Here is a 12,533-nt window from a genome sequence, read left to right on the forward strand (position 1 = left end):
TATTGTATCAACTGGAAGTGATGTCAGGTCATCACTTCGGGATTACCACCGCAGAGAGCTGATCAAAGCCAATCCGGGCTTTGTTCGCAGGCATCATCCCTGTTTAAACACTCGAAGGCTAGCTGGTCTGGAAGTGGATATATCAGGCATTTGGCTAAAAAAAAAAAAAAAATCCACTTACAAGGTCACATTAGATTGCCCCAGGAGCAAAGCATTGCCTGTGCTACTGCACACGGACCTAAATACTACAGAGGCCATCAAAGTCATAAGGAGGGCTGTAAAGAGAAAACATATTGGTCCCGTTGACAGAACCCATACCTCGGAGAATTTTTTCGAATCCTTTATTTAAAAGACAGACCAGACCCCATTTAACTTTGTAGCACAGATTAACGGGCATGGTGGAATGCTGAATCTATGAAAATCTAAAGCCGACCAACCGACCATAGATGCAGGGACCAGCCGAGAGTCCAACCATCTATGGGCAGGCCAATTGTACCCAAGTCAATCCATCAATCAGCTTATGTACAGCCAGCATGTTGGATTGCCACCATGTGATTGCCAGCCGGCTATAGTCGCTAGTAATAATCATTGTGTTCTCCCAGCAGGGAAGGCTCCTCGTGTTCCCCCACCAGGAAAACACAATAGCTCCGCGGGAGGAATTCCCTCATCAACACTGACTGCGTTGATGGGGGAAACCATTTTCTTTAATGCAACCCATGGTTGCAGGAAAGAAATCTGCATCATCTATGTGGCTTGCCATAGAGTAATGTCTAAATGAAAACAGACATAAGTGAGGAGTCATCCAAACAAAAAAGACAAATGTATAATGGCTGGGCAATAGTTGAAGGCAGCCCAAACTATATATGCATTTATGTGAGGGGGGCCATTTGTAGATTGTCACTGGAAAGCATCTATAAATCGGAAAGTAACCATTGTAAAGCAAGACATATTAGCACTTCAACAACGGAAGCATAAAAAAAAAAAAAAAAAAAAAAAAAAGTCTAGACTTGTTCTACTCACCGCTCGTCATAGCTGAGATTCTTATCTGCAAACTGTTCCAGCAATGTGCGCTCAATCACACGTTGTGGGGCCTTATTCTGAAAGAAGTAGACCAGCACATGCTGCAAGCGAGGGTCACTGGATGGAGAGGGCTGCTCCTCGGCAAGTTTGCAGAGTCGGGAATATTCTTCATGGAATGCCTGCAAAGAACTCCAGCTGTTAAAAGAGCTTCTTAATACCATTCAAATGTAAATGCATTTTAGTCACTGGATATCTAGCTTTAAGTGTATGGAAGCTGCTATTGGGTCACAGTGCGGTTGCTGAATTTGCATATTTTAACATCTAATAAAATTCTACAGAATCAAATGGCACCAAAACTGTATTAAAAGCCTAAAATCTATATATTAATTTGCAACATCTCAAACATAAAAACCAGGCACACACATCTGTGTTATGTGATTTATATATCACAACAGGAGAAAGAGATGTAATATAGCGAGCAGCATGTGTACCAAGAATAGCTTTACAAATAAGATCATGCTTCATAGCCCGAGATTATATAAGGTTAGATCTCCAAGTATCACACAGCACTCATTACTATATGCACAATAACCAATCTGAAAGGAAATGTGATCCCTAAATAAATGACATTTAGTTTGCTAGAACCCCAGGTATTAAAGTGGTTGTAAACCTCAGACATGAAAAACGAACAAAGCATATCCCTCTATAGTGTGCACTTGTCTCAACCCAGACTCCAAGAAAAAAAAAGTGACAGGGGAGGGACCTACAGCTGATTGGCTCTGTTTCTGTGCACTGTATTACTGGGGTGTGTCCTTTCCCTTCAATCAGCTCTCAGAGCTCCCCTCACTGAGCAGTGTGTAATTTCAGCTCTCCACCCCATTTTCTGACAGCTCAGACAAATTTTATGAATTCTGGACTATGAAAGATGTAGAGAAGAGAAGACAGCAGATAAACAGGTACAACTTGGGTAGAAGGATTTGTTTAATATCTGTTATCACGTGAGGCCAGTCACTTCACTGGGTAAATGTAAGGGCTTGCAACCACTTTAATGAAGTGTGGGATAGCAAAAGACAAACATTTATATCTCGCCTACATCTACAGTGCCTCGAAAAAGTATTCATACCCCTTGAAATTTTCCACATTTTGTCATGTTCCTAAAAAAAAAACAAATGTATTTTATTGGGATTTTATGTGATAGACCAACACAAAGTGGCACAAAATTGTAAAGTGGAAGGAAAATGATTAATGGTTTTCAAAATGTTTTACAAATAAATATGTGAAAAGTGTGGCGTGCATTTGTATTTGTATTCAAGTATTGTCAATACTTTGTAGAACCACCTTTCGCTGCAATTACAGCTGTAAGTCTTTTTGGGCATGTCTTTGCCAGCTTTGCACATCTAGAGAATGACATTTTTGCCCATTCTTTGCAAAATAGCTCAAGCTCTGTCAAATTGGATGGAGAGTGTCTGTGAATAGCAATTTTCAAGTCTTGCCACAGATTCTCAATTGGATTTAGGTCTGGACTTTGACTGGGCCATTCCAACACATGAATATGCTTTGTGTCTAAACCAGTGATGGCGAACCTTGGCACCCCAGATGTTTTGGAACTACATTTCCCATGATGCCCATGCACTCTGCAGTGTAGTGGAGCATCATGGGAAATGTAGTTCCAAAACATCTGGGGTGCCAAGGTTCGCCATCACTGGTCTAAACCATTCCATTGTAGCTCTGGCTGTATGTTTAGGGTTGTTTTCCTGTTGGAAGGTGAACCTCCGTCCCAGTCTCAAGTCTTTTGCAGACTAACAGGTTTTCTTCTAAGATTGCCCTGTGTTTGACTCCATCCATCTTCTCATCAACTTTAACCAGCTTCCCTGTCCCTGCTGAAGGAAAGCATCCCCACAACATGATGCTTCCACCCCCATGTTTCACGGTGTGTTCAGGGTGATGTGCAGTGTTAGTTTTCTGCCACACAATGCGTTTTGCTTTTAGGCCAAAAAGTAAAATTTTGGTCCCATTCAACCAGAGAACCTTCTACCATGTTTGCTGTGTCCCCCACATTGCTTCTCACAAATTGAACGCATCGCTTTTTTTTGAACAATGGCTTTCTTCTTGCCACTGTTCCATAAAGGCCAGATTTGTGGAGTACACGACTAAGGCTGGGTTCACATATGAGCATGCAGCAGCTCACAGCAGGAGTCCGGTGCGTCCTCGTTCACCGTTTCAGGTCCAATTTCAGCCCGAATTTTTGGCTGAATTCGGACAAAAAAGTCGCACAGGGCTCCTGTGCAAATCACACCGGAACTGCTGTGGAGACATGAGAGCCGGTCACAATCTCCTACTGTGTAAACCCAGCCTTATAGTTGTCCTTTGGACAGATTCTCCCACCTGAGCTGTGGATCTCTGCAGCTCCTCCAGAGTTACCATGGGCCTCTTGGCTGCTTCTCTGATTAATGCTCTCCTTGCCCGGTCTGTCAGTTTAGGTGGACGGGCCATGTCTTGGTAGGTTTGCAGTTGTGCCATACTCTTTCCATTTTCAGATGGTGGATTGAACAGTGCTCCGTGAAATGTTCAAAACTTTGGGATATATTTTTTTTAATAACCTAACCCTTCTTTAAAAGTATCCACAACTTTATCCTTGACCTGTCTGGTGTATTCCCTGGCCTTCATGATGCTGTTTGTTCACTAAGGCTGGCCATACACTATACAATTTTCTTGTTTAATTTTCTTTAATTTACCTTCAACTTTGTAGTGCAAGGGCCTGCCTGACTGCATACACATTGAAAGTGTTTAGGTTTGACCTCATATTATATGGTTTTGGTAAATCTTAAGGAAAATTTAATAAGAAAATTGTATAATGTATGGCCAGCTTAAGGTTTTCTAACAAACCTCTGAGGGCTTCACAGAACAGCTGTATTTATACGGAGAATAAATTACACACAGGTGGACTCTATCTACTAGTTAGGTGACATCTGAAGGCAATTGGTTCCAGTAGATTTTAGTCAGGGGTATCAGAGTAAAGGGGGATGAATACAAATGCACGCCACACTTTTCAGATATTTGTAAAACATTTTGAAAACCATTTATCATTTTCCTTCCACTTCACAATTATGTGCCACTCTGTGTTGGTCCATCACATAAAATCCCAATAAAATACATTTATGTTTTTGGTTGTAACATGACAAAACATGGAAAATTTCAAGGGGTATGAATACTTTTTCAAGGCACTGTATATGGCTGCAGCATCAGTCTGATGCCGCAGCTGTCCCTGCTCAGTGAAAACTAAGAACTGAGCAATCAGCAGGCACGTGATCACTCAGTCCTCACTGAGACGAGAGAGCGGTGACTGTTAGTCACCAGCCCTCTGCTCTGACCCTCCAGTGCTCACTGGAGCAGAGTTGAAGAGGAGGCAGGAGCGGCTGATTCAGGCTCTCAGCAGTGCACTGAGAGGCTGAGCCAGCTGCCTGTCAGGCTTCTGGATGGATCCTGACATTATTGCCAGGATCCCTACAGAGCCTGGACTGGCTCTAATGTCAGCTGACAGCAAGCTTTAGCCCATTGACAGCTGAATCTGGGTCACAGGAGTTCAGAAATAAGTGCACTCCTGTGACCCCAAAAAAAGAAGTTTGGCCAAAAAAGCTCTGACCATACTTCTCTTTAAAAGGACTGGCATTTTTTTTTTTTTTTTAAATACTTGTCTTCAACTTTGTTGCATCCCAGTGCATCCACTTCCTGTCTACATGCATGTATTTCAGTGATCTCTCCATGAATGGGTTTTCCAATGGTGACAACAGTGGACCATGCCTGTATAACATGTTGGAACGGCCACATGCCTTCATCAGAAAACCATATCACAGGGTGACAATGCAGGAGACAGGAACAGAGGGTTGTCAAATAGTAAATAAAATGGTGAAAAGAAACCTGGAAGCTGATTGGTTCCTTTGAAGAGCTGCACCAGATTTTGCACCATGCAGTTTTAGTAAATAACCCCCCCCCCAAGTGTTTGAACAAGGACATTTATGATAGGCACATCATTTAGTACTTTTAATGAAAGCAGCAGACTTCTCAATCTTAAAAACCACTGTAGAAATGCAATTACCACCTTAAAGCTCAAATGAGATTTTCGAGATTGGGTTTATTAAAAACTAATTTTAAGTTGAACGCCGGCATTGAAAAATCAAGTCATAGTTTGAAAGCTCTCAGTTTAGTTCCTGTTGATGAAATATTAAACTGGATGCTCTCCATTTACATTAAAGGTGTTTTGTACTAAACAGAAGATTAAAAAGAAACTGGAGCATATACAATATATTTGTAATTAGAACGGGGACTTTCAGTGCTATGAGTGCAAAGAACTCATTAGTATACAAGTATGTCTTCTGATTAAATCTTTTGCTTTGCTAAACTTTCATTTTACTTTAGAATTATTTGGTTAATATCGGTATCGGTTTGCTTTCCTTAAAGTGGAGCTACACTGCAAATGGAGCACCAAAATCCCTTTTTTTTTTTGAAAGCCTATGGCGTGCAAAACACACCCAAAAACTTCACCCGGTGCATAAAAAATGTGCACACACATAAAGAGTGCTCACAAAAAAGTGCAACGGGTACACAAGACGTGCCAATTCCCTGATCCCCCGGGGCGTTAGGCTCCTGCGAAGACAAAGGTACTTACAATGGTCTATCTGGCCGAAACCAGACAGACCCCATTCTCTGGAGGGCCTGCAGAAACAGGACCCACCCAAGTACTAGGTGGGGCTCCCCCGAAGGGAGACCCCATGAGAGAGGGCGAACTAAGCCAAAAGGCCATGTCCACCCCTTCCCAAGACTTTCAGGGCTGGCCCGAGGACCCGCATCCTTACTCGTCACACAGTGGGACAAACGTGACAAAAACAAGACGTGAGACTACACAGGTTTCAATCAAAAATAAATAAAAAGTGGGGGAAGGGATAGTGGAGAGGAGAGTGAAAAGAAGTGGCCATTGTGTAACACAATGACCAGGCCCTCCGGCCAGGAATAAAAAATTCCTCTGGTCCTAGCCAAAAGGCCCGGCCCAAGAGGCAGGTGCAAAAAAAGCTGTGTTATGGTGCAGTGACCGTGGTGCCCAAAATCAATGTGACTCCCACTCACAGTGATCTTAAGGCACCCCTGGACTGCCACTCCAGGGGCACTACTCCATAGGCTTTCAAGACCTACCCTGGCCCACAGCCTAGACCACGACAGCCCCCACCGCAGACAGGAAAGGCATGAGGTTCAGGAAGCTTGGTGAGAGTCCCTGCCCCGTAGGCTCCACCGCACTCCCATCACCCCTTCCAGTTTCACATTCGGGTAAATGGATACTAGCCACTCCCCCCTTCCGTACAAAAGGGGAGTAAGCGTTCTCCTACCCAAATAACTGTCAGCAGCTAACTACCCAAATAACTGTCAGCAGCTAGAGCTACCACAATCCAGGCCAGAAGGCCAGGGACCCGACCCTTCAGCCAGACCAAAATGCAGCACCCATCCCCACCAGGAGCACCCTTCCAGACGGCTCAGACTCAACCATTGGCCGGTCCCAAGTATACTTTCGGGCAACACGGCGTAGTCCCTGCTGAGTATCGCCTTTCCAGGTACTATGACACCATTGGATTTGCTGGCCCTCCCCAACGAGAGTGACACAGCGCCTCCTCTGGAAACTGATAAGAACAGATACTACACTTGATCTTAGCCAAAAGGCCGAGAAGCACCAAAATCACTATTTAATTTGATTTTAATATTCAAAGCAAACTCACCCTTCCATGGTTTTCTGCAGCTAAGCACGCCCTCCTACCTGCCTTCCTAAGTTAGGGGCAGAGGGATTCCAGGAAGTAAAACCTCAGGAAATAAGAAACCCCTGTTCTTAACGCATATTGTTAGACAGGTCAATTTGGTTGGTCGCTGGTTGGTTGGCAAGTTTGAGCTAGGATATCGCCTTGTATTTGATATACATCGCCCTGCCAGTGCTCCTTGCTGCAATAGACCAGTTAAAGGTGGTGGAAGTGGACACTTGTTTGTATTTTTATTATATTGGTCAAACAACGCACTGACATCTGTGCTGGGTGTTCAGTGTGCCCCTGTACCTTTAAGGAGGGGTGGGCTCCTTCCAGGCCACCTGTCCTCACATGCATAAAAATGCATGTGCTCCAATCGTGAAGATCCAGAAGTCAGGGACTACAGAAAACAGGGTGACTTGACTGGGCCTGTAGATTACACATGTATTTGCAAATGTGCGCAGGCTTAAAGTGGATGTAAACCCGAAATTTTTTTTTTGATATTATACTGTAGAGTATAAGATTTCCTATCATTTGAGCCCAGTCTTGCCACACAGAGTTAATCCATCTCTGAGCAATCCTCTTTTATTGTTCAGTGAGATAAAACTTGACAAACTGAGAAAAACTTTGTCAAATCCTCCCCCTTGCTGTGAGTGACAGCCTAAGACATGCAGTATTTTTTAATTCCCTCCCCCACTCCTTTCTTCAGCAGCTCTGCAAGGATTGGCTGTTCCACACCTCACCATGATTTGGCATGCTGAAGTCATGTGGTTACTTTCCTGTCTTTTCACTGGATGTTAGAGATCATAGCAGAAGTTCAGTGTAAGAAATACACAGGAGAAAATACATATTGACAAGGGAAGTGTAGAGGTGGGCCGAGAGTCTACTGACTTCACGACTCCACCCACCGAGCTCCAGACAACAGACCCGCCCACAGAATCTGCAGTTTTTCGGGTCTAATAACAGACAGAGGGGAGACATTTGACAGGTAAAGATACATGCAGGAGACATGTATATCCTTATAGATAACCCCTATGGCAGTAGTTTAGAAAGGATGACATTGGGTTTACATCCACTTTAACCCCTGTTCTTAGCGTATTTTTTCGGTCTCTGGCTGGTTGGTAAGTTTGAGCTTGGAAATCGCCTTGTATTTGTTTGAAACACATGAATCATCTGCCCTTACTCAAGATGGCCATGTCCGGAAATGCTAAGGGGGGGTGGTCTTTCAAAGTAATTTCTCAGCAAAATAACACATGAAGACATGGATGGATGGATGGATGGATGGATGGGGGAAGTTTGCCTTGAAAATAAAAAGCGAATTAAAATAGTAGTTTTGGCTTGTGGTGCTCAGATGTAATGTCGTTCCACTTTAATCGTATACTATTCTAGTGACCGTATGTTTTGTAGTGAAGGTGGCTTCAGCATATGGTATGATCTGTAATGAAACAGTTAAAGCGGTTATATACCCTCAGCAAAACAAACAAAAAAAAAAAAAAAACAACCCTGTAAGGCAAAGGCATAATGAGCTAGTATGCACCGCATACTAGCTCATTATGAAATACTTACCTTAGAACGAGGTCCCCATATCGCAGGCCAGTCCACGCCGAGGGAGCTGACATTTTGCCCTTGGCGTGTCTTTCGGGTTCGCAGATCCGGCTATGTGAGTGGCCAGAGCCGCGATGACGTCATTCCCGCGCAAGCGTCTTCTTCCCGGCAAGGTCCAGCAGCGTCTGCCGGACCTTCAGCAGGGCACTCACAGCGCATGCACCGCTGACGCCAGCGGCTGCATACAAAGTGAAATATCTCCTAAACCATACAGGTTTAGGAGATATTAATTTTACCTACAGGTAAGTCTTATTATAGGCTTACCTGTAGGTAAAAAAATTTTAAAAAGTGAGTATACAACCACTTTAAACTCGGTGACTAAGATGAAGAAATAGCATGATACTAGAATGAAAACGCTACTGTGTAGGCGGACGGAGAATAAAAATGTAAAAACAAAAAAAGAAGGCAAAGAAGTAAAAAGATGAAACGATAAAAGCAAGAAACCAGGGGAGATCGGAACAGTCATATTCAGCCAGTCCAGCTTAAGAAAGAAAAAAAAAAAAAAAAAAAAGATACAAAAGATACACTGAATACACTCAAAATCTCCCCATCATTTTCTATCTTGCTTTGCCAACATGGAAAGAATCAGCCTGGATGGTAGAGGTAAAACTGCCTTGTGACACACAAATGAACTTTAATGTCATCCCAGTCTTAGTCTATAGGGTTCAATATTGAGTTGGCCCACCCTTTGCAGCTATAACAGCTTCAACCCGGCTGTCCACAAGGTTTAGGAGTGTGTCTATGGGAATGTTTGATCATTCATCCAGAAGCACATTTGTGAGGTCAGGCACCGATGTTGGACGAGAAGGCCTAGCTCACAGTCTACCCGCTAATTCATCCCAAAGGTGTTCTATTGGGTTGAGGTCAGGACTCTGTGCAGGCCAGTCAAGTTCCTCCATCCCAAACTCTCTCATCTGTTTTTATCCAAATAAAACAGCAAGCAGGTTTCCAGAAAATATACAGAGAACAGGAGCCGAAACAAATCGCACACACAATAAAAACTTACATTTAAATGGGAGTCACACAGTTAAACAATTACTTTTGTAAATCAGTATTTTCAAGTTATCTCAATAAAATGCTGCTCACTGCTACTGACGGAAGGTGTACAGTGAGCAAAAACCGGATCCAAGGACTGCAGTCTCTCTAGCTTCAAGGTGTAGCTACTTAATTACCAAGACAGGGGAATGAATATGTCTGTTTGAAAACGGATTTTGAGCCTCAAAGTGAAAGCTTCTTTGAAAAAAAGCTATAGACATCATCTGCTACCTTTTCAGGGCTGAAAACCAATTTACGTCAAGCGCGGGATGATTCTGCATGGCACAGCCTAAAATTATCTTGTTGGAACCCAAGCAGCTCTCTGCATATGCATGTGGTGACAAAAATAGATGTTCCACAAGCTCCAAAACAAATTTGCATGTTTTTGCAGATGGAACAATAGTGGCGCTGACAGTGCTTTTCACAGAACAAGAGCAGCTAAAAATTCCAAGCAAATGTAAACGCTTAAAGGTGGCAGAAAGCCCACACATGTGCCAGCGCACAAAACCAAGCTTTTTTTTTACCACCCCATGTATGCTGAACGGCTTACAAACTGGCCCCCTCTGAATGCCTGAGCAAGGCCCGGCTTCTGCTGTCAGAGATAGGCTTTTCAAGGTGGCTTTGCATCTGTTACCATATTATGCCAAGGAGCCTTTGTGTAACTTTGCTTTAAATGGCAATATATTTTTATACATTTTCAGTTAAAAAAAAAATTGTCACTTGAAATAAAAAAAAAAAAAAAAAAAATCTACTTACTGGTTAAGAGATACAGAACTATAAAATATAATTCAAGTGTTCTTTAACCTCCTGCTAATAATTTCAAGATAGCCTCTGATTTCCATTTAAAAGAAAAGCATGGGGTTTAAAAAAAAAAAAAAAAACCTACATTCTCACCTAGGTGGATGCAGGATCGATCTGATGCTGCGTCTGTCCCCCGCCGGCTCTAAGACCGAGAACTGAGCGATCAAAGACCATTGATTGCCCAGTTCTCAGTCTTTAGCGAGACTGTCAGTCATTGGCTCTCTGCTCCTCCAACGCTCACTGGAGTGCCGTGCTGTGGATGGGGTGGGTGCGACAGGCTCAGGCCCTCAGTGGAGAGCCTGAGCCAGCTGCCAGTCAGACATCTGGGTGGATTGCGACATTAAAGTCGGGATCTCTCCAGAGTCTGAACTGGCTGGGAGTGACATCAGCAGACAGTGGACTTTAGCCCGCCGGTAGCTGAAAATGGGTCACAAGAGTTCAGAACAAAGTGCACTCCTGTGACCTACAGGAGAAATATGGCCAAAAAAGATCTTCGGTCCTACTTCTCCTTTACCATTAGAGATTAAAGTGTTACTAAACCCAGGACCCTGCATTCACTGTATCTGGTTTCCCATAGAACATGGAAATGCAATTGTTTTAGTAAATATAAACTGATAAATACATCAGAGCAGTCTTGTGACTTCTATCAGTGTCTGGATAAAGCTTCTAGGATAATTTTTCATTCTCCTATGATTGTCCTACGAGGCTGCAGGATCCCTGACCATCTGTCTGGACAGTGCTGATCACATGCACTCTCCTCCCCAAAAAAAAAAAAAAAAAAAAAAAAGGTTTTAGCAATACACAAACTGAGCATGTGAAGTTTTTCCCCTAGCATCTGTACTATCAGGAGATAGAGTAGGGGACTCTGGAAGAAGGGGAGGATCAGAGAAGTCAGGATCAAACAGCCTTTTTTACACAATGCAGAGGATGAACTCCTTAGGTTGCATGCTTTAAGGGCACTAGAAAAGGTACTGTATCTTGATTTTAGTAGCAACTTCACTACAAAATTCCTTGTTGCTGTTAAAGCTGAATTTCAGGTATGGATTTTTTTTTTTTTTTACAGTGGTCTAGCTTTGACCAATGAAAGCATGCATGTGCAATATCTGGCCGATCCCTGGGGAAGCTGGCAATCCCTGTAGTAAGCACTCCTTCTACAGTATCTGCCGCTAGCTTCTGGGTTTCATGCCGGTATATATATATGCTAATTATTTCAATGACCGTGAATAGACTAAAGTGATACTAAACACACATTGTTTATTTTACATTGTCCCTTCTAAGTGCTTACTCCAATTCCATGAGAGAGGTCTTTGCCTTTCTGATCCGTACCCTGGTTATCCACTGCGAGGACCCACCTGGCGACCCCCGGAGATCCACGCAGAGTCCAGCATGGACGGTTCGAGTGTCGGGACATCCTTCCTTATGCCCTGGGTGGCACACTGCTCATCTGATTCCCTGTCGCTAACAAGGGAATCCACAGGATCTGGTAAGAGTTTTCTACAGACCACCCTTCCCATGATTTCTTCATCTGGTTGATGTGTTTTTTCTCTGCGGATCTAACCTTCTGCCAACTATCAGAACACCACCTCTGGATTATATCCATATTTTTGTAGTGGGACATTACATTTGTCACCTATTCACTTATCCATTGACTTTCCATTCACCAATACTTTGATTGAAGCACAATTGAGGAACATTCTTTGTACTTTGATCACACACACATTTATTATGCGCTACATTTTTTCTATCATGTATGTATCGTCTTCGTCACATTGTATGTAGCTGCCCCCCCCCCCCCCCCCTTTTGTTTATTTTGTTAGCGCAGTGTTTTTCCATACACCTTTACGGTGTCATGCCCCTCCAGCCTGTGTCCTAGAATAAGAGGGAGGTGAAGCCTCCATTAATCTACATGTAATATCCCACCCCCATTGTGTTTAGCTTGTTCGTGGGCATGGAGGAGGAGAGAAGGAGTAAGCTGTCATTTACCACTGTGTATTACACCTACATATGTGACTCTATAGTCACATGGGCTGCTCAGATGTGATAGGGAGAAAATACTCAGCATAGAAACTCACTGAAAACTGAGCATGTGCAGAGCTGCCATCACAGCTGCAAAATCTCTAGCCGAATTAGGGCCATGAACAGATGAGACAGAAAACGTATCTCATATTGACTGAGTATGAACAGCATGTAATACACCATTTATTAAAAGTTTTTTATGATGTGGGTTTAGTGACACTAATTATAACCTGCTATGTCCTTCACATCTGTACACTGGACAACAAATTGAACTCG

General features: G+C 43.2%; 1 protein-coding gene and 1 pseudogene across 2 annotated transcripts in view; both read right to left on the reverse strand.

Annotated features, from left to right (window-relative positions):
• The window catches only part of USP28 (ubiquitin specific peptidase 28), a 146,006-nt gene that overhangs the window by 16,636 nt on the left and 116,837 nt on the right, over positions 1–12,533 (reverse strand). For both annotated transcript variants that reach the window (XM_073603100.1, XM_073603101.1), the window contains one exon: positions 1,021–1,199. In XM_073603100.1, coding sequence (XP_073459201.1) covers positions 1,021–1,199 — 179 coding nt within the window. The remainder of the gene's footprint in view (positions 1–1,020; positions 1,200–12,533) is intronic.
• Positions 6,634–6,738, reverse strand: LOC141111505 (U2 spliceosomal RNA; annotated as a pseudogene).

Source organism: Aquarana catesbeiana, linkage group LG10 (genome assembly GCF_042186555.1).
Source record: "Aquarana catesbeiana isolate 2022-GZ linkage group LG10, ASM4218655v1, whole genome shotgun sequence".
Taxonomy (NCBI): domain Eukaryota; kingdom Metazoa; phylum Chordata; class Amphibia; order Anura; family Ranidae; genus Aquarana; species Aquarana catesbeiana.